This window comes from Triplophysa dalaica, chromosome 13 (assembly GCF_015846415.1).
Source record: "Triplophysa dalaica isolate WHDGS20190420 chromosome 13, ASM1584641v1, whole genome shotgun sequence".
NCBI classification, from domain to species: Eukaryota; Metazoa; Chordata; class Actinopteri; order Cypriniformes; family Nemacheilidae; genus Triplophysa; species Triplophysa dalaica.
In genome coordinates, this window is record NC_079554.1 from 9,005,851 (window position 1) to 9,033,579 (window position 27,729).

The 27,729-nt window shown below is 36.5% G+C and overlaps 1 protein-coding gene across 2 annotated transcripts; it reads left to right on the forward strand.

Annotated features, from left to right (window-relative positions):
• The first annotated feature begins 19,945 nt into the window (after positions 1–19,945).
• aqp4 (aquaporin 4) lies at positions 19,946–27,361 on the forward strand. Of its 2 annotated transcripts, none has more exons than XM_056764244.1 (5): positions 19,946–19,977; positions 21,417–21,837; positions 22,954–23,118; positions 23,736–23,816; positions 25,168–27,361. In XM_056764244.1, exons 1-5 carry the CDS (start codon positions 19,946–19,948, stop codon positions 25,435–25,437), a joined length of 969 nt encoding a protein of 322 aa, XP_056620222.1. In that variant the 3' UTR covers positions 25,438–27,361. The 2 variants fall into 2 exon arrangements, with proteins under 2 accessions (XP_056620222.1, XP_056620221.1); XM_056764243.1 differs by lacking the exon at positions 19,946–19,977 and adding an exon at positions 20,536–20,591.
• The last annotated feature ends 368 nt before the right edge of the window (positions 27,362–27,729 follow it).

Sequence of the window (27,729 nt, forward strand, 5' to 3'; positions counted from 1 at the left end):
AGGCTCCGGTTAATGAGTGGGACCTCCAGGAATACTCGTATCAATCTGGATTGTTTTGTTAACTGTGTTTCATCATATTTTGCGGTGTTTTATAAAATTGTTCCATTAGGGAGCTGCTTAAAGTTCCTGTGCCAAAAACCCAGAAAGGTTTGAATAGCTGTGGCATAAATAGTTGATGAGATGATGACCTTATTTTTACGACAGCTGAATCTTAAGAACCTACTGACAGTGAGATCACATGACCTGATCCAGCGACTGTAGAGTCTGATTACTGTGGATGTCTGATAGATTGTAAGGACCTGATCACTGCTGTGGTAATTCAGTTTTGTCAATGGTGCAATTACACCTGGATTTCTAAATCTAAAAACAAAAAAAAAATACTGATCTGGTTTCTCTCTGTGTCAAATTTTGCACAATTATGATGCTGTTATCATGACAGCATATTAAAAAACAGCTGTAGATTAAATTAATGGACAATATGCTTTAGCATGTAAAAGAGATCATGTTATTATAGTAAGTGATGTAAGTGGGTATTCCGTGTTACATTTGCTGTCTTCACAGTCTGTACTTTATGATTTGTTTACCAGTTATAGATTTTCCGTGTCCTGATATGTATTTTTATTACAGTTTATTGCCCATAAGACCAGATGTTCAAAGCAATATGCCAATACCATAGTGCCAATGCCTTGGTATCTAATTTTATCTTTCTGAGAGAAACACATAATCATAGGGAGCTAGACAGAGTGATTCTGACCAGAGAATTGTTACTCCCATGTTACTGAATATTTTATGAATCATTGAACTTGATTGCATTTGTTCCTCAATAATTCATTTCTCGTGTCTATTCACAGTGAGGAACCACCAATCAAACCATTAAGAATATAATAGAGAAAAGCTTGCTGTCTAACTTAGACATCAAATTATTTCATAACAAACACAGTTCCATTTTTATTCAATTCATGTTTTATAAATACAACAAAAATAAGCAGGTGTGTTGAACATTATGAATGCTGAGTTACGAAAATAGTCACTTGGGAAGATTTTAGATGTCTGCTTTGAAGGAATAGAAATCTTCCATAAGTGACTCTGATTGAGTTTATCTCACCCAATCTGATCTGCTAATTTTCCACATGCATTATTTCAGTCTCTGTGTGTTTACATTTAAAGCAAAATTAAGATATATTTTATTTATATGCAAATTGCGACTCATAATAGCTGGTATCCTGTTTCTGTTTTGAATACTAATCCACTTGAGTATCAGAATTGAATCTTGATGTTGATTAAATGACAGGCACACTAAGAGTTTGTCGCTCTATCTTTAATCTGTCCACAGTTGATCCACTGTGTGTCTGATAACAGACTAGATTACCACTGACCAGGGGTTAAATGTTTGGAGACACTGAGCATATTGTCTTTATAAATGGTGAGTAATCCTTTGGCCATGCCTCTCTTCCCTAAACACACATGCTTTTGTACTTAATAGCTTGCACAGTTACACTTAATTCACTTCTGCTGAAAAGACCAGCTGTAGGAAACATATGGCTCTGTCTTTACCACACATTATATAGCCAACTATAGCTCTGGACCTGTGACCTCTTGGTCTTTACATTGTTAGCAATTTAGTAGGTGTGTTTTGCATCAATAAAAAAATTTGCAGCCTTGGAGTGCCCAACAAACTTTAACTCTATGAAATTTAGAAGTTTTGTTTTATAGGATTTAAAAAAATACTGTAAAATTACAGAAATAAGCAGCAAATTTACAAGTTGCTTGTAAATTAACATGATAGTCATGTAGGGCCCTATTTTAACGATATATGCACATGGTGTAAAGCACAGTGCGAAAGTGCACTTACGGCGTGCCCGAATCCACTTTTACTAGTTTAAGGACAGAAAAAGTGGTCGAAGTGCCAGCCGCATGGTCTAAAAGGGTAGTCCTTATTCTATTAATGAGTCATGGGTGTGTGAACCAACCAGAGTCTAGTCTCCCAATCCCTTTAAGAGCCAGTCACAGGGCTGGGCGATACATACACTAATTATAAATGTCTAGATGTTGCGACATTTAACCGTAATTCATTGAGGAAAGAATTGCACAATGTATCCTCACATCCCTGCTCACTCCATTTCAGATTCTCTTTTTACACATTGGTATTTGCCGGAGGAAAGACTGAATGCTTCTCCAGAGAGGAAATGCATCTGCTTGTGCGCGAGGTTAAAGCACGAGCAGATTTTTAACTTTATACACACAATAATAATCTTTAATATTGTATTTCATTTATTTGAAACTGTTGTCTCATTGTGTGCTGCTCATTGTTTTGTTTCCATTAACCGGAAATCAACTCCCCCACTACAATTGCCTTGTCATAATTAGCCACTTATCTCAAATAGGTTTATGATCTTCAAGTACAATATGTGTGTCTGGTTTCCACAGTATATATCATGTTTCCATTGAGTATTACCCTGTATGTAAGGCAATGACTGGTGGAATGGAAAATACAAGGATCCCATTATTAATATATGAAGAATGACTACATAATTCTGACAGAATTACTTACATTTACATTTACATTTATGCATTTGGCAGACGCTTATATCCAAAGCGACTTACATTCCATTATCCAATACATTTATACTTAGGTATATGCAATCCCCTGGGATCGAACCCACAACCTTGCGTTGTTAACTTTATGCACTTTCCACTGAGCTACAGGAATACTTAGAACCTGGAACAGTATTCTTAAGTGGAATTATAGGGAACCCATTAATAATAACTAAAGAATTACCACATTATTCAATGGGTTCCCTACATTTCCACTTTAGAATACTGTTCCAGGTTCTAAGTAATTCTCTCAGAAGTATGTAGTAATTCTCTATACATTAATAATGGGTTCCTATGCATTGCCTTTCTATAATAGAAGAAGTAATAGTGGCAATAGTAGTGCATTTCCATACTAGCAATAGTAAATAAGAAGAAACGTAAATTGACTTCATAGTTATTTATGTAGAATCTGAATTAGTAGATAATAATAGTTGTTCTTAAGGAGGAATGAGTGAATTCGAAAGCTATTCTTCAGTTAATTGTTCATTAACAAAATTATAAGATGCTACTCCATAATGATTAATTTACACATCTTCCTTAGTAGTTAATATAGCAGATATCTGTATTAATGAGGAATTACCTCATAAGTTAGTTCTACAGAAATTCCTTCTTAGTTACACAATAAGTAAGAAACAGTATTCTAAAGTGTTACCAGCATGTCAATGGGCGCACAAATGGGCGAAAATGCATTTGCCATGTAAACAACGTGGCGCAGGACGTGAAAATGAAAACTCTGTCAGGCTGAAACTAGCATAAACACGACTGTATGTTAGTGCACGAAATTGAATTAAAACATTTTTTTATTTTATTCTGGGGCCCCATCTGCTCGAATATTATTGTTTTATGGCTATTTTGGGCGAGGTAGAAAATTTAAGTCACACTTCAATAGTTTAGTTATGTAATAGTACATTTAGCAATAGTACATTCAGTTATGGTCAAGAGGCGTTTGCTTATATTTTATGTAAAGGCATTAGGATGTTTCATTGTTTCCAATAAAAACACATCACAATTAAAACAAAAGCACGTCATTAGTTCTTTTATCTTTTGTCTTTTTGTTACATGTTATGTAACTTTATTATGAAAACCCATTACTGAATCAGCTTCACATGTTTATTTAGTTTAGAAATGCTGAATGTGTAATAACATGAAGATTCATTACTCTGACTGCTTGGCTCTTGACAATCATTATAATCACTGCCATTATTAAGGCAGGCAGGAGGTCTGTGCTTTGTAAAGCATTAGATTATATGATTTAATAAAAGAAACGATTGAGTATGGATTTATAAAGGCACTAAAACAGGTTTAGAACCATATGGGACATTAATAAGTGTGGGGATTGTTTAGAATTGACTCCTGCCTTACAGGTATGAAGAGACTGGAGAGCAGATATCAGGAAGAAAACAGCTTTGAGCCAGTGAGATTTCTGTAATATCACTGCTGGTACAGAAAGTGCCAGACTTGAGCAGTCTGTGATTTACAGATGCTCTTTTATTCAGTTTTCTATTGAAAGAGACCGTGAAATTGCATGATGAGTGCAGTTCTTTCATGTGTTTGTGAATTTTATCTTGAAACAAGGAACAAACCGTTTCTTGAGCTATATTGGACAATTTTCTGGCAATTTCTGATTCAAAGAGGTGTAATATTTGAGGGAGGGGCATTCTCATTCAAAAAGCATTTTATTGGATACAAATATGTATACAATCCCGAATGCAATACGTTTGATCAATAATTTGTTTTGTTTACCCAGAAAAGTAATTTTAAATGCTTTGAGTGTTCTTTGAACGTCTTCAAAACAAGTGAATACGCCGGCAAGGGTGTACACAGAAAAGGCATTGATGGAGAGCGAAAAAATCAATGACATTTCTCATTCACCTGTTAATTATACATAATAGTAAAAAGCACATTAAAGGTCCAGTGTATAAAATTTAGCAGCATCCAGGGATGAGGTTGCAAATTGCATCCAACTGCTCACTCCACCCCTCCACTACGGTGGCTGACTCAGGACTAAGACGTAGTCACCTTTATGCTTCTCTGCTGAAGCAGATAACATATTTATTTACGAAATGAGATCAGTTTGTCCATTTAGAGCTACTTTAGAAACAGCATGGCAAATTCCATATACGGGGACCTACGGTGTAATAGAAAACGTATTATAAGTTTATAAAACATAACGCCTTAGGTCTTTAGAAACCTCTGAAGAGATATTAGTTATTGCATTCCTGTCAATAGATCCTCCCAAAAATTTCACACAGCACCATTAAGAGTCAAAATAAGATCCCCAAACCCACTTTCTGCCTCCCTATTTGTATTTGCTCTCATTAACCAGACAAAAGACAAAACGTCTAATAAACAAAATGAAGATTTGACTAATAGAATTGTTTATTTCTGTTTTAATTCTTTTGAACACAATAATCATGTATGGTGTATCATAACAGTCCAAGTAGAGACTTTCAACTTTCAACAAAAAATGTATTTAATAAAACATTGCCTGAACTGCTTTGAAAGTGAAATTATGCGTAACCCTACAACGTAACCCTATAACTTACAAGAAACTATGGATTTAAGTGTAAAATTATTATTGTGGTCTAATTATCACAAATAAAGCTGAAAATGAGAAATAAGTTAAATATAAAATCAAAATCAAAAGAGGAGCCATCGAGTGTTATGTAGGCTCTGACAGGTGCATCAACACACACTCTCAAAACCTCTTGAGGTGAAGAAAAGTCATGGTACTCCAGAAACCAGCGAATTCCAAAAGAATGAGAAGTGCTTGTTTCTTTTCTATGATGATTTTAATAACAAGTTATTCTGACAAAAGCCCACAAACCTGCTGCCCTCTTGTGCTAAATCTTTTAGTTTTAAAGACAGAGTGTCTCCTTCACAGTTAACTAAGGTGCATGTGCTCAGATGTTTACTTCTTTCTATTCAGATGCACTGTTTGTCTGGTCGTAATGTCTCAGAAAGGGTTTCAGAGTTGTGTCAATGGCAGTTTGTATAGTACATTATCTACTGTGCACTCAAGAAATGTCATGTTCTTTTTAAAAAGGAAAATCTAAAGAACAGAGTTACAAAGAAAAGAGCTGAATGGATTAGTTTACTCAGAAATTATGTAATTGTACTTTTTATACCATCTACTGTTATTAGTTTCATGCTACACAAAATGTTACAAATTTCCAACTTGAGCTGCCGCTGTATGTCAAAGCTACGTCCACTTTAAAAAAACACCTGTAAAACCCGGTAATGTACCGGGATTGTAAAGTAAAAAGATTTAAAGTAAAATTATATGTTTTACATGTTATTTTACACCAAACCTGTATTTCCAGTTATTTCTGTGATCGAATTTTGTTACCGCATTTCAAAATATGTGAAAATTCTGTAAAATAAAACAGTAAATTAAAGTTTTATTACAGTGTAGAAGAACTTCAATAATTTCTTGGATTATTCCAGAAGTAAAGGTTACAATTAGTCGCCTTAGATTTTTCAGAGGTTATGTCAAGGGTGTTTACATAGCCAGCGTTTGACATTAAAAATTGTCGAGACTGACTTCCCTGTGTATCCACACGTCTTCTGTTACACAAAAAGCTTCCCTTAAGGCCTGACATTTCAAATGTATGTGTGTTTGTTGTGTGGCTTTCACTCGTATATCTAGGACAGGTAATGGAGATTACAGCTCTCACCGTGCGTGTGCGTATACCATCATGGTTGTAGGCGTTTGCATGTATGCGATGCCTCGCCGAGGGGGGAATATTTACCTCCTTTCCCTCGGGTGAGAAGTTCACTATAAATCACTCTGCTTTCTGATTGGTTTGAGTGACTTTTGCAAAACAAAGTATGACCTCAATAAGGCGCAGGCCGTTGCTTATATACAAAACTAATGGAGTATTGAACTTTGATACAGCGCTGGCCAGGTATAATCTAACATACAGTCACACGGCATTATTAGACGAGGTCTGGAGCGTGAGAGTTTAGCCCAGTCAGCCCGATGCCGACCAGAATGTTTTCATGCAGGGACTCGGTCTCATCAAAAGCTATCAGCATAAAATCAGTTCCCTTTGCACTACTCTGCAAACACACTGTAAATCTGAGATGAATAAAACATTAGACACACCAACAAGCTCCCTGATCAATGAGGGCTGAGGTTAGCTGAGCCATCGGAAGGGTGGGCCGAGTGTGTGTCACGCACACGTGTGTGTTCGATTGTGTAGATGATGAGTCCTAGATAAAAGCGTGTGAGGATGTCATTTGGTCCTGTGTATTTATGAACACTAATTTCGTCACAAGCACACACACATTGTGAGATATCACAGGACGCCAGAGATAACCAACTCTCTCAGCCGAAAAATACACACACCAGTGGCTTTGTGGCTGCCTGGAGAGCTGGATGAAAGGAAAATATAACACAAGAGAATGCGGCTTTGATAAACGAATGATTCTCTTTTTTCTCAGCAGTGACACTGTGGCGTTCAACAGAACATCCTGCTGAGAATTTGAGAGCGAAATGCAGAAAGTTTCTTAAAATCTGTATTAAATCTGAGAAATATAGGGATGACTGATAACTCAAACGTTTTGTGTTGTGTGTACAAACAAAATGGCTTTTCACGTGAAATTGCATGTACAGTAGGTGATGGAAATTAAATGATTCCCTCTAATCTGCCATTCATCAGAATAATCACTTAATCCTGAAGATTTGGATTGGTATTTTCTAACAGGATTATTTAATTGTGCCCAAGTATTATACATTATTTAATTCATGAATGGCGAGCCAAGAAGGAGTCATCAACATGAATTAATTAGCCTTAATTATCTTGCTTTTCGATAGTATCCAAACAGACCTCAAAGCCGAGATCTCTCTGCAGTGCTCGGCAGAACCCAGACTGGCTGTTCTGACCTAATACCTGCTCTACATTTACACGCTGTCAATAAACGTGTTCATTACTTACCTGTCATCTGATTCCGAAGGTTTTATTCAATGTCTAATGGAAAAGCAAATGTTGCGTTAAATAGGCTTACATCGACAAAACCTTTATAGCTTGGGTTCGATAAGGCTGAATTTTCTTTATGCCAATTCATAACTGAAGCAATAAATTGTGATTAAAAAGTACTGGGACCCTTAAGGAGTCGACTTGTAATCACATTATGAGAAAACGCTCAACAAATCTTAACACTTAAGATGAATACACGTGAAAGTTATTTATATCCGCTATGAATTTATTATCCTTTTAACTTTTTTATCACATCTTTGCATCAGCACATCCCATCACTCGGCCCACTAGGCTTGTGTAAAGATTTCAGACAAATTGAGAATTAAGCCTGTGTGCTTGATTCAAAACTCTCATCAGCAAAACCAACAAAAACTTCTGTCAGCAGACCAACCCCAAATCCTCTATCCTAGCTCTGATTTGCACTTATATTAATTACTTTAGATATTCATCCAAGTCTGAGTACCTGAAACTTCTAGAAGATGGAAACATGTCTGGAAGTCCTGATTTCGTAGCTTATTGATTGATCAAAGTCCATGGAAAGTAATTGACTTTTGAGTTGCTTTTCTGCCTATTTGGCTAAATTTGTTTATTCCAATAAGAATATTCTCAAAAGAGTTCCAGCACGGATTGGCTCAATAATGTAACTTGGACTCAAGAAATTATAATTGTGAACTTAGGGTCTAATCAAAAGTAATTATGTTCTGGGTACTACAATTTCTCATAATGTTTCAGGATGTACAGGACAGTATAGAAACCACACAAAAGTTTAAATCTTAAATATGAGAGGCAATATATTAAGCCAGGAAGACATTATTGCAAACTGAATCCGGCCAGAAGGATCAGTTATTATGACCCTGAAGGGTTAATTGTGTAATAATGACCACCTGACTGTGTGTTTAATACACATGGATTGTGATACATTTATTACTGTTGTATTAGATCGATATCAAACTCTATATCAGCGGGCTGGGATTACTTCTGAGCCGTGTCATAATACATTCTTCTTCAGGAGATATTGCTTTAATATCTGAGCGCTGTAAGTCATGATTGACAAACCACACTGTCTAATAATAGATCTTTAATAAAATCATATAAAAATGCAAAATCCATTACACAGAAACACCTTAATTGCATTTCTGAGTTCTTCAGTAAAAATGTGTTTTGAAGAGGCCCCAGTCGGCTGGCTCAATTGGGGACTCAATCTTAAACAATCTTGGGCAAATATAAAACCATAGTCAATTGCAAATATAATTTTTCAATTGTTCTGTGATTACATTGAGAGATCATAACTTAATAGATTATAGAAATAAGAAGTGTTTATTTTTTTATTATTTTAAGCTTGATATTTTTGTATCCCCCCAGAAACGGCTTTGGTTTTGAATTATCCACGTTTAAAGCAACAATAAAAAGCTTCTGTAAGTTAGTTTGGGGCTGTAAGAATGAGCTTTGGTCATCTCATCTTAAAGTGGGTGAAATTGGTCAGGCCTTGATGTCTCCAATCCTATTTAGATTTTATCTAGATAAAATCCTTTCTTTTAGTCGTGAATGATTTCATAGGGACCAACACCAAAGATAAGACTGTCAAAATTTGCTCCTATCTCTGTTAAGATTTAATTCAATGCAACAATCAAAACTACACGTGCAAAATATACATTTATTATCATTAGCTTAGTTTTATATAGTATTATAGACATCCAGACAGAAAAAATCTAACTATACATTCTGATAATTGTGAATCCTGACTTTATAAATAAATATATGTTTGTTTAGGCAATTACTTATTTTTCACAATTTGAATTGACAGCTGATATATCATGGTTAGGTCCTAGCCATATATCGTGGGTGTAAATTGACAGCTGTTGTCAAAGCATGTTTTTGTCTGTCACGCAGAAAAGATTCTTCATAGAATGTAGGCAGATTGGCCAGTGTTTACCACAATAAAGCACCTGTCTGCCTATCATTTTATTCCTGGAAAGATTGAAGGAAAAGGGAAGAGGTGAAAGGCGGAGAAATAAGGGTGGGGAGTAGAAAGACAGCACAAGAATAAAGGGAAAGTGAGAAAGTGAGAGAGATTTGAGGTGAGGGTGCAATAAAGTTAGTGACGGCTGTGCCTGTTACCTGTCAACAGCTTGTCTTAGCTGCCAGAATCGGCAAGGCATGCAAGCAAAGTGTGTGTGTTCGTGTGTGTGTCCGTGTGTACTTGTCCCCACAATGATAGTAAAAGTCTCACACACTCACATTGTGGGGACCGAGGGGCGGTCCTGTTAAGACTCTTCAGTGTGGGGACTAAATGATGTTTATTTAAAGAAGTAAACATTTGTATTGTTTTTGTCATGATTCTGTCCCTTCTTGTCATGATTCTCTTGATCTAGTGGCAGGATCATGACAGAACCTCATGTTTTATGTGGAGAGAGGCATTTTTGTCCCAGTTGGCATTCCACATGCTCTCTCCAGGTCTCGTCTCTGTTCCCGCCCTTTCATCTCATTATATGTTGTTAATAAGTTCATGCCCCGCACCTATCCCCTCTTGATTTTGATAAAAAAATCGCGTCTCTTGTCTTGTGCTGATTCATTGTCACTCGTTGCTTGTGGTGAGTTCATGTCTTGCAGTGTAGTTTAGTCTTTTGTAGTTATGTCATATGTTATCTTTAGTCTTGTTAGGTGTAGTTAGTCCTTGTTCCTGTGTCCTGTTATATCCACCTTCTTGTTTTACCCCCTCGTGGGTTTTTGTTTTGTCTTTGTTTTGTTTTAATATTAATATTAAAATATTTGGGTCCTCCATCTGTGCACCTCACCTAAACCCTGAAAGTTTTTTAAATATAGTATTGACATAAAATATTTTTCTTTCTTTATACCGTTTACTGTTTCAGTATAAACATTTTGTTCGATTTTTGTTTAAAAACAACCAAAAATACTTTTTATCAACGAGAAAAATAAAGATATTCTGTCTTATCTTACAAAAGTAATTTTAGCTTGTTTTAGAGATGTCAAAATAATTTTGTAGAAAGACAAAGCAAAAATATAGATTAAAAACAATTTGCAGTTTGGAAAAGAAATAGGTCAGGAGAGTGAGAGTAAATGGTAAAAGAAAATTGAACAGACGGATGATGATGCAAGTATATTCTAGTGTGGACAATATTCAAGCATGCGTACTGTGGCTTTTTGTGGACGGAGAGTGGCATAAATGAGAGGAGATGAGTATTGTTATGCTTGGCGTTGTCTCTGTTTAAGGACTGAGCTCACTCACAGAGCCCCTGGGAGATTTATACACGCACACACGCAATTTATTTTACATTGACAGATTGGGCTGAAATATGAAATCATTCTGGACATGGGTTGCACTGTTGGCAGGAGCCCAGTATGTGTGTATGTGTGTATGTGTGTGTATCTGAGTGTTGATTTTGGAGAGAAGCAGAGCGAATTGAAGAGGAAAGGATCAAAACAATGAGAGCGAGCAGTTTGGAGAATGCAGGCGAAAGAAAGAACAAATAACCAAACAGCAGACGACAAAGATATACTGAGATTACAAAAATGATAAAAGTTCATTCAGATTTGCAACTGTTAGGGGGTTTAAGCACAGATTAAAAATATTGACCCAACACATTTGCTGAGATTGAGTAAAATAAACAAAAATCAGCTAAATAAATATTTATTTTACTCATCAGGCAAGCATCACATGCCAGAAGAACCTGTGCTTGTGTGGGAGAAGATATCCTACCTGCAGATGGTGATATGGATGCGATGCCAAAGGTTACTGATATACTGATAACAAAGCAAGAAAACAAACTAAGAAAAAAGTGAGAGATTTCACACAAACTAAATCAGGGCGGCTAATAATGCCCAAACACTTGTCATTCTGTCGAATCATGTTACTTTTATTTTGCTCGTACTCAATTGGTAGAGCATGGTGCCATAGCAACATCAGGGTCATGGGATGAATGTACTGTACATTAAATGCATGTTAAGACACAACCAATTCATCACTTGAGGTCACTAAAGTATTCTGTATTATGCTACCCGTGTTGCATGTTGGGTAATATTGACTCCCATTAAGCCTCATACGGGGACCGCTCAGTGTTCGCGTAGACACCAGTGAGACCTGTGGCTTCTCATTAGGTCTCTTAATGTCTCCCTATATTTCATTTTGCTTCCTTTCACATTAGACATCTTTCATTTATGTGTAAAATGCATGCAGGGTGCCCTCATATCAGCTCCGGCTTACTGTTTCTCCTTCCTTTTATCTCCATCCACCCACTCTTCTTATCCCTTCTCTATAGATGCCTGTCGCTTTTGCTTAAAGTCATTATAGTTCAGTCACAATGTATCTCTCTCTCTTTCTCTCGCTCTCTCTCTCGCTCTCGTTATCTCTGGCCCTCCTACAGACTTCCTCTTCCTTTCCTATTAGTGTCGCTCTGTAACCTAGCAACGGACAGGCTGTTTAATCAACAGACAGATTCAGTGATGATGAAACTCTGAAATAGGACATCTGCCTGAAAAGTATCTTTGACAGCGTATGGATACGGGTGCACATTTTTTGGTTCTAGTTAAACATTTATCCACGTTATGATGTGAGTGTCCAAAATTGCGGAGAGAGGACAGCGTGATGGAATACAATCTTATAAACTGAACATATTTCCAGGAGGAAAAACAAACCCAATGAGACACGTTAGATTGTGGCACATTCATGTAGATACAAGCTTGTTGCAAACAAATGTAGTGTTTATCTGCAGTTGTTGTGTGTGTGTTTTTTTGTCCGTGCTGGTTTTGTATTGCTTCAATTTATGTTGTTCTGGAAAATAAACCCCTGCGCATATTTTCCTTGAATGAGATTTACACTTAAATGCCTAATGCCTGTTTACTGCGTTACATCTCTCTCTCTCTCTCTCTCTCTCTCTCTCGCCCACTCGCTCAGTCAAGGAAAGCTCAAGAGTAAATGGTTATCATTTAATTGAGGCTGTTTCTCTTTATTTTCCCTCCCCTCTCAAGCTCTCTATCGTACTTTCTGTCCTCTGTCTGCCAGACTGCGAGAAATCAGGCTAGAGACAACAGCATGACGCCTGCCCTAACACACACATGTATCCCACATAAACAGAAATGTGCTCTGCAGGGTTGGGCAGACATTTAACATTTTAAAGATTTTAAAAATGAACTCTATTTAAATATGTGAGTTATAATTGTACATCTGAACAGGGATGTCCGTCCTCCGCTGTTTCTCTCAGCAAAGCATGTTGATTTGAAAATGAAATTGAAACGACAAGAAGAATTTACTGCAAGTTCAGAACAGTCATAAAACTGAGAAGTTAAAAGAACAATTTTCACAAATGATGATTATTTTGTAATACAGTATAGAAATCTGTTTCCTTTTGACTTTTAAGGCATATTTCTCTGATTTGAATAGTATTACACTGTCAAAACAATTAACAGCTGTCATAACAGAATTGAACCTTTCTGTTTACCTCCACGGAAGACATTCTTAAATACTGTTTCAACTCAATTTGACATTTTAAAAATGTGTTCGCACAATCCTGTTGAACCAACCACCACCTCACGTCATCTGCTTTTGCTTTGTTTTTCTTTTACTTTGACAGTCGTATTGGGTGAGAGGAAGGTGTGTGCATTACGGGGTTGCTTTACGTCTATATTTAACACAGAGACAAATAAAACATCTCCTTGCAACCCAGAGGACATACATCTTATTTATGCACCCTTCCCCTATCTCTGCAGAATACAAACACAAATACAAACTCAGAGACACCAAGCCGTCTTCTGTAATTTATTGTGGCATTTGTTTATTATTTAGAGTTTGGTCTTGACTGAAATGTTTAAGCCCTTATCTCTAAAGGTCCCCGAAACGTTTGAGGAATCAGAGCTCTGTGTGTATCTGTCAGCCTGTTTGTTTGTGCTTAGAAATTTGTGCGAGTCTCTGTCTGTGTGTGTTTGACAGTAACACGAGTTTTGCAGTGTACTGCTGCTCTCTGGAGGTTGCTTTGAGCAATTCTTTCTGAAGGCATTATACTAAAAACGCGTTATATGGTGTTGTCGCTAGAGATCACTATAGAGCATCAGAAAAAACGTTAAGGGGGTTTTCTCGGATTTGTTTGGGGGAGTCCATCAGAATTTTCTTCATTGTTTTAAAGCATGCTGTACTTTCCTTTATGGCATTTTAAATCCTGAGGAGAGGTTTTCGTCTCTCACTTCCTGCACATGCATGAAAACACAAGCACACATCAAACACATTTTGTGTCAGGAACCCTCATTGAACTGAATTTCATCACTTGAACCTTCGAGTCTCGATTTTGATCAATTAAATATATAAGTGAGCATCTTATATCCAAGATAGCATATCAGACCCAGCCCTGGCTGACTCTGACGTTTTTTGTTTTATTGACATTTATCATTCATATGTTTATTACTGGAAAAACTGGTGCTAAAATAAATTAAATCAGGGCATCATCCAACGATACATGTAAATCATGTATCCTAAACCTGTGATGAGGTCTTATTTAGATGTCTGTTAAAGGAACACAAAGAGATTGAGATTATTCACTGGTTCTGATGAGCGCTGGGTGCCAGTTAGCGATATACAGTTAGAGGACACCCCCTGCGGAGCAGCATCCTACAGGCCTAACATTAATGATCCTGCTGATGAAAGGTTGATCTTGACATCAGAGAGGTTAAAAATACACTCATGACAGAGGTGAAGAGTCCTGCATGCGTTCCTGTGGCCAGGAAAGTAGAGCATGATGCCAGCCAGGGAGTGCATGTGCACAACCGTTCAAATACCTTTTATACCTTTTCGTATTTTTAACAATTAAATACAATTTTGAATTGACCTAGCTCTTACAAAGAGTAAATGAAGTAACAGAAGAGAACCCTGAAGAAAAATGATAAGAAATAAAAAAAAGAATAACACAATGTCACACTTGATTTATTGTTGTGAGTATGTAATGAGAATGCGATATGGTGAAATTACAAATTTTTTACCATCTCAGCCATTTACATTTACCTTTCAGCAGACGCTTTTGTCCAAAGCGACTTACATTTCTTTATCCTATACATTTTACATAGGTACTTGCAATCCCCTGGGATCGAACCCTCAACCTTGCGTTGTTAATGCAATGCTCTTACCACTGAGCTACAGGAAAGCATTTAAATACCTAAACAGGCATTTAATTCTGACTAACATTAAATATCATGTGTTTGAGTCCCACATTATTTCCTTATAAGTAGTGTACAATTCACCCCACAATTCAGCCCACTGCCATGGGATCAAAGGCAGTTTCCTCCATTTACCCTAAGGCAAACAGGATCTGCTGCCAACCTGAGCTGGTGTCCTTGGGATTCAAGCGTGAGATCTGCACAGAGGGTTACACTACATTGCTTCACAGAGCACCAGCCTAGTGTCCATTACACAACTTAGGTCTACAGCAGATCTGACGTTGTGTTTAAGGAGCATAATGTAAAAACAAACACTCTGGGCAGATGATTTTTCTGTCGCTACTCTACATCGGGAGCCTGTACACATAATCATATTGTGTAGGATTATACTAGAAATATATAAAAAATAAAATGTGGTCCCACTTTGTATGGGATGTCTTTAATTATTATGTACTCTATAGTTAACTTAATCTAAAATTATTAAATTATTTCTGTATGAAATCACATGAAATATAGGCTTTAATTTATATGAAAAACGGCAACAAAACTAAAATAAGAAATGTTGCCTTAGTTGAGGCACTAAAACGATTAACTGCAAAATAAACTGAAGTTAAACTAAAACCACTATGAAAATAAATGTACCACAATATAAATAAATAATAAAATGGCAAAAAAACTGAACAAAGTGGTCAGAATCAACTTTAAATGAAACACATAAAAATAAAAGTCAGTTCAAAATGTTGATAGACCTACAATAAAACTAAAGAAAATTTAAGTAACTGTGTACATGTTATACATACATCAGAAAAACGAGTATTGTACATTACATACGCTACATTATACTTGCATTTAAAGTCTCTGTACTTACTTTATACAGTTATATACAGTGAGGCCTAAAATGCTCTCTACAATCATAACTGAAACTACAATTCTATGAATTTCCAGACACTCAACAGTGTTTATCTGTAGACATTATTCCATTCCATTCCATTTTCTACCGCTTATCCGAACTACCTTGGGTTACGGGGAGCCTGTGCCTATCTCAGGAGTCATCGGGCATCAAGGCAGGATACACCCTGGATGGAGTGCCAACCCATCGCAGGGCTGTAGACATTATCATTAACAATATTTCCACATTGTTTTCGCCTTTTGCATGGTGTATTTTATTTATTTTTATTTTTGCATGATCTGCATGGTGTTCCAAATGATGCCATTATTTAACAATGAAATGCCATGGATTCCTGTGTATAACCATTTGTTTTTGCATACATAGAATTTAGAAAACAAGTCTCCCACCTTCATTATCCCTCTAAAGTCCACTACAAATTCCTTCACTATTGTTCTCCCACAAAGAGAGCAATCTTGATGCAATGATTGCTCAATAATGCATAATTCCTTCTTTGTGTATGGGTCAGGGATGACTTTTAATGATGTATTAATGCATCTGTTAAAAAGTAAGAGGACATGCTTTAACAGTTCAGAGAGAGAGAGAGAGAGAGAGAGAGAGAGAGAGAGAGAGAGAGAGAGAGAGAGAGAGAGAGAGAGAGAGAGAGAGAGAGAGAGAGATGTGGAACAGTGACAGAACAGTTAGTTAATTGTTCATCATTACTGCAGGACAAACATGGATACTGGCAGAACCTGTATGGAAATTGTGTTTACACTTTGTGCACAAACACACAATGAGGAATTGTTTTTGAGTTTCCCACTAATGAGGACATCAAGAGCTGAGATTAGATAACACGTTCACACGCTGCCAGTAAAATACATAAATAATATTTTATTATTTACTAAACAGCATCCTAATGAATGTTCGGGAGCCGCTTGTTCATTTAATTCTGCCAATCACAAAGAAGATACAGTATACAGGCGCAGAGAAAATTAAGAGACCATTCCAGGGATTGTTCTTCTGACACTGTATTGGAATGGCCACAATACTTTTATAAATGCTGATTAAATGAAAATTTGGAATGGTCTCTAAAGTTTTTCCGCGGCTGTATAAACAGCTGTTTTCCACACTGACAATTCTTCTGCCATCCCCCAACAGTCCAAATCTGTATTTTCTCAAATGTAGTAGACCTAGGAAATCTGATTGATTTTGACATACATTGCATTGCCCTGCAAAGGAACAGCAACTATTAAAAAACAAACACCATCCTTTAAAGTCAGCAAGTCCATTAACTGAGATCCACAAGATTAAAAGAAACATTCATACTATGAGGACTTTATTATATTGTATTTAAGGAGTGATACTGATAATATATTTTGTCAATACCTTTAGCAGATCACACATTGTTTATAAAACTTCTGTTGTAATTATGTTAACATGAAATATGCACGATGTAGATGCTTAGTGCAAATAATACTAACTTAAACTTTCAACAATCAGCAACAAGTATAACAACTATAAATAATGAATCATTTAAATGACAAATAATACAATAAGCCAGTAATAAATGAGCAAAGTATATAGCATACCAGCATTTAAATGACAGCTAACCTGTCAGTCTACACTTGTTATTGTGATTTTCGTATATGTTATAAATATTTCCTGTCTGGAAATATTGTTTCTAAACATGTTCATTGTGGTGTGATGAAAACCTCAGAATTGCCTTCTAGAGGAAATAATCTATAAGGTGTGATGACACAGTAAACTAATGATACCGCCAATATGGATTCATTCATTAAAAAGCAGGAATTCACTTGCATTCATGTGACTTGACTGAATTGATTTCACACTCAAAAAAAATATTTTTGCTGTCTGTTCAATTTACTTAACTTGCTTAAGTTAAATCAACACAACTTTTGGAAAATATGGTTACAACATGATAGTTTTATGTTTAGTCATATAACTGAATCCATTCATGTTGGGACAACATAAAGGAGTTGTGTTGTGTTAACGTAAAATAGCTATAATAGGGCAGAGGACTTATATTTCCCAGCATGCTTTGCATACACTGCATTTTGAGAGTTATTTTCTTAAATATGTGTTTAATATTATGCATTTTTCAGTAAAAATAAACACTTAGTTAGTGTTTAATGTTCATTTATCTTAAAAGTTTTAAAGAGTTAGTTATATTTTTGAGTTTGGTGGTTACCCTTGTTCAGAAAAGTGTTGCCTTTGGTTAGGTCGTGGGCAGTTACAATAAATTGCATTTCTGTCGAGTTCTATTTTCTCAATATCATCTTATTGAAGTTAAATGAGATAATGTCTAATAAATGTTACAAATGTATAATATAGAAAATGTTGAATATTTCATTTTATTTTAGTGTTTTAATTTGACCTACAGACTTAGTTGCTCTAAGTTCCAATCATTAAGTACAAACAACACAAATGGGTAACATTAGCAAAGCTTATTTCGGTTAAATAAATTGAACTTAATCAGGTCATCTTAGATCAAGCTATAGTCATTAAATTCAAGACAATAATTTACATTTATTTATTAAGTGTGTGATGTACCATTTAATTTACACAGTTATGAGTGATTTACTCAAAACATTACGTTACAATTTATTGTACATTACCTTTTCCATTTAAGCAACTAAGTTTTGTGGGACCGGTTGACATAACTTTATTAATTAAATACAACATTTCATTTCTAAGAGTGCACCTACAATATTTTATTGTAAAGCAGATAAAAAAATCAAACACATTAAAGCGCGTAATGGGTTTAAATGCAGTATATTCAGTGCCCTACATATCCTGCATGCAAAACATGAATTATACTTGTAGAATTCCAGAGTCTAAAGCACTGAGGCAGAGTTTTATAATGTTAATTTATTTGACAGCCTTCTAGCTGTTTGACCTCTGACAGTAGATCACATTACTTTCAATATGATTAATAGGCGTACCAGTACAATTCATTAGCTGATAAAGATAGAAATTGATCTTACGCTGCAAGAAGTCAAGCAAGCTATGCAGATGGACAAGCACTCGATGATCCTTAAGAGATGTTTTAAGAGTAACAATTTGTACTGTTACTTATGCAACACATCACGCATTACACTCGTCATGTTTGCACCTGTAGCCTTGAACTCCACATGTCTGCCTCAACATTTATGCAGATAACTCTCCATTTCACGTTCTGTCTACACTTTTAAATTCCTTGTGTCTTTTAAAAGTCCTGTGTGTGTAATATTTAGGAGGATCTATTGATAGAAATGCAATATACACCGTACATATGTCTGCAGATGTTATAAAGACCTAGCATAATGAAACATTATGTTTTTAATATCTTAGAATGGGATATTTCTATCTACATAGTAACCTTAAATGGTCAAACTCTACATGGCACGTTTCGTAAATATGTTTTCTCCTTCTGCAAAGAAGTGAAAACTTGACGGCATCTCTGTCCTGTGTTAGCCATAGTACTTCGAAAGGGAGGGGGAGGAGTGGAGTGAGTCGTTGGTTGCAATTCGCAATCTCACCGCTAGACGCATCTAAAATCTTCACATTGCACTTTAATTCCAGTTTTTATTCAAAATTCCTGTTTTTGATTTAGATTTCTTCTTTTACACTTCTTTTACACACGGCTTGTTCCAACACTGGGTTCACACCAAACGCGAATTAAGCGTTTTGCGCGAGTAAATTACATACAAGGACAATGCAAAGATGGGTTCAGACGCGAACTGACAGCAGGAGGTGCAAATAACGCGAATAGGGCGGCGCGATGGCCGCTGCAAGGTTCAATTTAGTTTGAAATGGTCTAATATTCTAAATAAATTGTGTAAACTTAATTGACATCAGGACTAGATTAAATTTTGTGTTGCTTTTATGTTTGTCTATTCTTTAGTCCCTGTGTGTAAATTGCAAAGATATCTGTTTATGATAATTAAAAATATTGATTTAAATGTAATATTAAAATATTGGCGTTAATATTATTTTTATGAATAGTAGGCCTATAATCAGTTACAAAGTAACAAAGTAACTAGCTGCTTGAGTAGTTTTTTCAATGCATACGTTTTTACTTTACTTAAGGAATTTTTAAAATAGTGACTTTTACATTTACTTGAATAACACTTTCTCTAGTTGCTCGCACTTTTACTTGAGTATAGATTTTGGCTTCTCTTCCAACCTCTGTGACTGTTATACATGGCTTCATAGCTCTGGTGATCATGCTGTGCATTCAGTTCACTGTGATTTGACCGTGAAGAGCCGGTAACAGGACACTCAGAAAGTCGTCGACTGAGCTGGTGGACAGTCTGCAGAAGACATGCCAGTGTGCAGAGCACTCGATCGATTCAGGTGCGTTCAAGAAGAAAGGTGGTAGGCGTTTAATCTGTACAATTAGCATACATATTATTAACACCTTAGATTTAGCATTTTATTTAAATGTTTTTCGTTTTTAAAAAATCCTTCATAAACCAGATATGAATATTTATTTAAAATATGTTTAACCTATATTTGATATGTTCTACCTCTCCTCAGAACCGGACACATGTCTGTGTTGATTTCTCTGAGATCATTCGTGCCTGCTGTATTGTTATGGCGTTGTCCTTTCTGCTGTTAAAAACATTCATAGTTTTGTTATTCTCATTCTTTCCCGCTGGAAACTTTAATGGAGGAGGGAGATAATGATTTGTTAACCAGTTTAATTAATCTCAATGGTTTTGTTCGAGCATTGGGTTAGCGCATATGAATGAAACAGAAGGAGGGGATGCTGAGGACTCATTTAATGTTTTAAAGAAAGGATGCGCTGTAGTTCACACACACACACATGAACCGCAGTTAGATCAGCACGCCTATACTCTCGTGCCTGTGTTTGCGGTAGACTTCACCCGCTGAGAGGATGCGTGTTCAGGGATGAGAAAAGCCTTTTCGCACGTCTCCGTTTCGAATAAAAGGTTTGGTTTTCTTCGGTAAGTTTGTCGGGTTTTTGTGATGTTGCTGTTACTAAGCCAGCGAGGACTAATGTATGGAAAGTTTGATACACCTGGAGGGGAGGTACTGGATATTTAAAATGATCGTATTTAAAAAAATACGTGATTTGATTTTACAAGGAATCATGAACCCGCACGAGAGATATATTGTTATTTTTACATGTAAACCATTATAAATGTATTTCTGTGTTGATATTGTTAGGACTTCAGATAATGCCAGTTTATCACAGTTGTGTAGGAGGTGGAACAAACAAAATAAACGTGTATTGCGAACCACAGTTTATTTATTTTATAATTCCATTAGTGAATAAAATAAGTTGTAACTATTTGCGCGTTTTGCTGTTGCAGATTGAACACTCGCTGTTTGGTTATTAAACCCACTATGTTTATGAATCTTTCTGAGAGTTTTTCAAGCCTTCGTGTGCTCTTTGGCTTCATTGGAGCAATTTCCACTTGAAAGGAGCATACAGATTTACTGCAAATAGACAAAGCACAGACTGCAGAAATTATATACCTTTACAAAATACACTATAATAATCATTTTAATGAACCGTACTGTAGAATTCCTGTGTCAGGCTGTTCCATAAAGATCCTTACACCTCCATAAGACCTTACTCTTACACAAAAGGCTCTTTGTCGTGGAAAAAGGTTCAACAGACTGTTAAAAGATAGTTTTTATTAACTGAACGGTTCTTTGGCATCACAGCAAAATAATGCAGTAATCCTGTCTCTTGCAACAGTTTTGCTTATGTGTGTACAAAGAATTACACAGGTGTTTATCTGCTTACTTTGTGTCCCTTTAAGGAGGTGTTTATCATCTTGCTCATGCAATAATACTGTCATGGCCGCCTTTAAGGGTGTGTGGACTCAGGAATTCTGGCGAGCCGTTTCGGGGGAGTTCCTCGCCATGTTAATATTTGTGCTGCTCAGTCTGGGATCCACCATCAACTGGTCGGCAAAAGAAGAGAAGCCTTCGCCTCCTGATCTTGTCCTCATTTCTCTGTGCTTTGGCTTGTCCATCGCAACCCTCGTCCAGTGTTTTGGCCACATCAGTGGTGCCCATATCAACCCGGCTGTCACGGCAGCAATGGTCGCCACACGGAAGCTGAGTCTTGCAAAGGCTGTGTTTTATCTTTTGGCACAGTGCCTGGGGGCACTGGTGGGGGCAGCGATCCTGTATGGGGTGACCCCGGCATCGGTGAGAGGAGGACTGGGAGTTACTTCTGTGAGTTTGATTTAAGGCCCGGTTTCACAAGGCTTAGATTAACACAGGACTAGGCTTTAGTTAAATTAGGATATTTAAGTAGTTTTTATAAAAATGCCTTCGAAAAAAACATCACTGGTGTGAATCTTGAAACAAAACAATGGCATCTACATGTTTAAAGATGTTATTGCAAGGTGTTTTCAGTTAAAACAGCTCAAATTAGCATTTTAGTCTAGGGTTAGCCGTAAACCTGGTCTGTAAAACCAGGCATTAAGTTACACAGTACTTAAAGGCAATCCGTAACTTTTGTCTCTCTATCGCCATCTCTGTTTGAAGCGTAAAATTGCAGTTTACTTCTATTTACATGTACTTAAAAATAACTGATATTTTCCACAAAATCCAACCTTAGTGTTCAAAATATAAATTATTATAAACGTACTGTTGTGGCTTTTAACATTTATTGTTTATTTGCACAATAATTTTGAATTTAGCGATTTTTTTTATTTTATTTTAAAGATTTTTTATGTGACAGACAGTGCTTTTTCTGACGCACCGGCACCATATGTCAGAGCACATCGACCGTCGGCTCTGAAATTTAGAGATTTTAACCAAAAAAGGGCATATTTGCAGCTTTTACTGTTATTTTTCTTAAATGTACAGTCCACCTAAATATACGTAATATTTTACATACATAATATAAATACTCATTTACTTCCCCTCTGTGAAGTTCCAAATTCTACATTCTTTCTCAGATGGAACACAAAAGTAGAAGTTATGCAGAATGAACTGACAGCCTCAGTCCCCCTTAATCTTTTATGGAAAATTTGAATCTTTCTTCAAGTCCCTTCTTGTGTTCCTCAAACAACAGAAATTTAAAGGGGTTTGAAATGACATGAAGGTGGGAATATTACAACACAATTGTCATTTTTAGGTGAACTGAACCTTTTGATATATCTAGCCTGCTGAGATCTCCCTTATCAAACACATCTGACACTTTACTTCTTAGTAGTGTTTCATGATCAGATCTGGGTGTGTCGCATTAGTAAGATGCCTAAAATATATCTGTGCCCATGACACTCATGTAGACCACTCTTCACCCTTCATTACATACAAGCAACTCACTCTCGCCCCCTATAGGTCAATCCTGAAATCTCCACTGGCCATGCAATTGTGATTGAACTCATAATCACGTTTGAGCTCGTCTTCACCGTTTTTGCCACGTGTGACACCAAACGCAGTGATCTCAAAGGTTCAGCGGCATTGGCGATCGGCCTGTCAGTGTGCATTGGTCATCTGTTTGCTGTGAGTATGCAAATTGTATAGCCTTTAGAAAACAGAAAATATTTTGAGTTGCTTGGTTGTTTTGGAAGATTTCTATTACGAGCTCTTAAACAATATGGAGAGAATCTAAAGCCTCATCCAACGCTGTCAAACTCATTTTTAAGCCGTGCTTGAAGATCTTTATCCTGTACAGATTAATCCCTTGAGGCGTATCTGCTTAGTTTTATGGGCTGCACTTTCCTGTGGAGAATCTGTGCCGCCCTAGCAACAATCCCATGTGATAATATTAACTCCATGCAAAAAGTCCCAGCAGAATTTCCAAAGAGGTGTTTTTACGAAGTCGTTTATGTTGCTAGGGATGTTGGCATGAGAGCTAAATGTCTCCCTCTTGGATTGAGGCCTGACTTTATTACAACATATTAAAACACTCTCAACTACTTCTGCCTCTCATCTTCTATTTTGTTTGATCTTCATTCTCTTTGTTTCTTTGCATTTTAACTGCTTTTCAGTTTGCCTTCATTGACCAAAGTTTGTCTCTCTAGTGATCTCGTCTCTTTTTTCTAATTTTGTCTCATTCGTTCTTTTCTTACAAATGGTAACTCATGATCAATGTAGAAAGTTTTGTCTGTGCATTACAGATCCCGTACACCGGAGCCAGTATGAATCCGGCTCGCTCTTTTGGGCCTGCGGTCATCATGGGAAAATGGAACGATCACTGGGTGAGATTCACAGTACATGGTGTATCTGGCAAACAACTCACAGACACATTGGATTCGTGCAGATTCTTAGTTGATGTTTATGTGCACAAAGATCGAAGGTCAGAATTGAGTTTGGAACTACGGCATGACTGATGTGACTATTTAAATGTTTGATTTAATGCCAGAACATTTCTGAGAACGACTGACTGTATCTGGCACAGCAAGACCTTTCACTGAGTTTATCTCTGACCTATCAGCTTTATTATAACACCAGATCTATTTTTATACCTTTCAATTTTAGAATGTAAATGGTTTGTAACTAACATGCCTTTATTCTATCTAAAAATGGCGACAGAGCAAAGCGTCATAGTGCCATTATAATGGAAATATGTCAGCACAGCAGTCAGAACGCCGGTACTTGAGAGTTCTGACTTAGTTTGTTTCGTATTTGCGCGTATGTTTGTTATATTTCACTATGAGTGATGCTTGCTGTCATCACGGTCGCTGTAACATTAGAAAGGTCATAAAATCTCCTTCATGGAGTGTTTAACACACCTAGCATATTACACATGGTGCCCTTTTTAAAGAGTGGGTTTCATCAACGGAAGATTTTGGAGATATCACTGTAAGGAGAGCTGGGATGCTAGAAAGACTCATAGCCATATATCAGAGACAAGGCCGAAAAATGCTTGACGGGCAGCTGATAGCTGCAGGAATATACTAGCTTGGAAATAATGACGAAACAACTAAAACTGTATGTGTAACCAATATACATCTGCAAATCTGTTTTGTTTGTGGCACTTGGAAAGCAATGAGCAGAACAGTGCTTTGGTTTCTGTGTTTCTTTATTTATGAAATTACTTTAAGACATCCAGACACTAAGACGTGCGTGTTCGACAATTTTTGTTTTGTTTTCAGTACAGTTTTCTGTTTTATTCGCCACTTGTTTGTTATTGTGACTTTCTCGATGAATCTCTTAAATAACACAATCTTATATAGTGTCTCTATACACATCTCTCTGTTCTTAGTAAGAATAAGATATTTGGAACACATGCAATGAATGTGGATTCCCCAAGTTTGTGCAGAACTTCGTCCACTTCATCCTGGCATGATTTGAGAATATTCCGAAAAGCATTTTGTATATTTAAATGTCATTTTATTGTTCATATAGTCAATGTCACGAAGTTACCTATTTGATTGCTCCCTTAGAAATAGTGCAAAATTATAATGACTTCGTTTAAAAAAAATGTAACCTTTGTATTTTGTCAGGTACTGTATATATTAAGATTTATTTATTTATAAACATTTTTAATGTGGTTTAGAACAACAGAAAATTAACAAGATTCCTCACTTTATCTTCTCTCTCTCTCAGGTGTACTGGGTGGGCCCTCTAATAGGGGGCGTACTAGCTGCCACTGTGTATGAATATTTATTTTGTCCTGACCTTGACCTGAAGCGTCACTATGTTGACGTCCTCTCCAAGAGACCCTTCCAAATCGACCCGTATCGGGTGGTGGACACTGATGCTTTCCCCAACGATCAAGCGCAGCTTATGGTCAAGCAGGCCAAGATCAGAGTGTTGGACATGGAGAGGGAGAAGAAGGAGAGAGAATCGACAGGAGAGGTGTTGTCATCTGTATGACTAGTAAGATGCACTGAGAAGGAACCACAAAACAATGGAGAGCTCAAGGAGACAGATTTGATCTAGTCACAGTGTGTGTTTGTGAAGATTTTTCAAATCTGCTACAAAAATACACCTGACTATGAATGAGCTAAAAACGACCTAATGATCAGATTTCACACATATTTTGTAATGACTTTATTGCCAGCCACATGTTACAGCCATATTGTCAATAGAATCGCTATGGGGGTTTTCCCCAATTCTTGTGTGCAGCAAATGCATCCTATAATTCATCCCCAGTAAGTCAAATGCAATACCTGAGGATTCTGACACGGGTAACAGTTTTGTTTGGTCTACATGTTATATTACCTGCAATATCATGGGTCATGATTAGATCATCACCATTGTAAAACATTTGTCTTCTCAGTGCACTCTATATGAATTAACCCCTTCACTCCCTTTACTCCCTTATATTGTACAGAGTACTTTTAGTTATGAAGGTTTGAAATGTTACTTTAGTAATATGTAGTATTGCAACTTTTATATTTTATATTCGATGCTTCCAGATTTTTGCATACCCGACCTTTTATATGACGGACATGTGCACAAAAAAAAACTGAAAACACAACTAGTGTTAGAAGAACAACTAGAAAAATGCACTAGTTTACTAGTGTAATGTCTTTAAAAGATATATTTTTATTAATAGGGAAATTATTATAATTTTTTCTTCAGTTCACAATTAAGCTTCACAAAGTAAGTTTTTACATGTCAACTTCATGTTAGCCAATTATGTTGATTACCGAAACGTGTTTTTAAAATACTTGTTCCATAGCCCATAACTAATAATCAAAATCAAGAAATATTTATGTACATTGCATTGTGCCTACCTGTAATTTTTTCTCAGAGCATTTCTTCATTCTAAGTGAAATGTTTAGTGTGTATACTCTTTATTACCAGCAGAGGGCAGCATACACTAAATAAGCGATGCCAATCAGAGATCCCAATAATATTGAGCAGATTTGTTTATCTTTTATTGCCAGATTTTTGCTTTCGTTTTTGGGAGATAGCCCAGGGACCTTCAGCTCCTCTCTTTGGTATATGATCAAATAAATACTCCCGTTTAAATATAGTAAGAAGGGCACGCATTTTTTAAGTAAAGGCTTTTTGAAATAGCCTATAACACGTCCTTCTTTTTTCTTCAAACAGTTTCCATTCTATGTATGCATGTGTATTGGTATCTCAGTGTGTAAAATGGGAGGAAGAGGGAATGAAATTCCAAGTGTTTATATTTTTATTTATAATTAAGATTGGGGTTAATCCCAAGGGGGCTGACGGCATGGCAGCATCCCATTCTTCAATGCCTCCCTCAGCTATTTATTAAAATTTAAATCTTAATTGCTCCATTTAAATTAATTGGAGAAAGAAAAAAATCTCAGCAGTTAGTCTCTTGAAATATTTATTTTCCCATGAGACTACAGAGGAGATTCTCTAGCACAACGCACGTAGAAAGCTACCCAGACTACTCACTTTTCCAGGATCAAACACTTGCGTGTGAATGTGCATGAATCCAACTTAAAGCCTTAAAAGTTATAAGAAACCTTGCAAACAAGTGATGAAAATTGCAAAAGCATAGACAGTCAAACAGATGCATACATAAGAAACAGACACACACACTTGTGTAAGGCACAAAGGAAGGAAGTTTAATTCAGTGACAGTTGAAACAAGGCCAAGGGCTAAACACAATAAACAATCTGAATCTGAATATTCATGCAAGCTCACACTGTGGTTCTGTGTAATAATAAGCAGCCCAATGAATATTCCTGGAGACAAATTCATGTAATGGACTGATGTGGAAGGTTGTGTCTATATCTTCAAGTATTGCGTTCCGCTCTCAAGGTGGAGTGTTTAAATGGGACCTGAGGAGTTAAGCTTACTGACCTTTATGTAAATTGGCTTTCTGAGTGACAAAGCTTAAATAAATGAAATCAGGTATGAAATAAACGATTCAGGTTAACTTTGAAGCCTTCTGTCTGTGAAATGTTTATGTTTAAACGGTTATTGCAGGTAAACTGAACGGAATTGTGTAACGGATTCATGATTCACTTTGTCTCATAGACATATCAGCAAATCAGAATACACACAATAATTGACAGGCCACAAATATATTTGTTTGGCTTAGGTTTCTCGCATCTTAAACCAGCCTGGTTTGCTTTTTTTAGCTGGTCTCCGAGTCAGATCTGCTGAAAAGTTCCCAAAACCCAAAAGGCGCCCTAACCCATCCAACCGAGCTGATGGCAAATACAAGCAAATTAA

What these genes read in the sequence shown, in the direction of transcription:
- aqp4 (XM_056764243.1), top strand. Translation starts at nt 20,536, where the DNA reads ATGAGAAAAGCCTTTTCGCACGTCTCCGTTTCGAATAAAAGGTTTGGT. An exon ending in AAAAGGTTTGGTTTTCTTCG is followed by an intron (nt 20,592 to 21,416) that starts GTAAGTTTGTCG and finishes TGTCCCTTTAAG; the next exon opens with GAGGTGTTTATCATCTTGCT. An exon ending in GCATTGGTCATCTGTTTGCT is followed by an intron (nt 23,119 to 23,735) that starts GTGAGTATGCAA and finishes TGTGCATTACAG; the next exon opens with ATCCCGTACACCGGAGCCAG.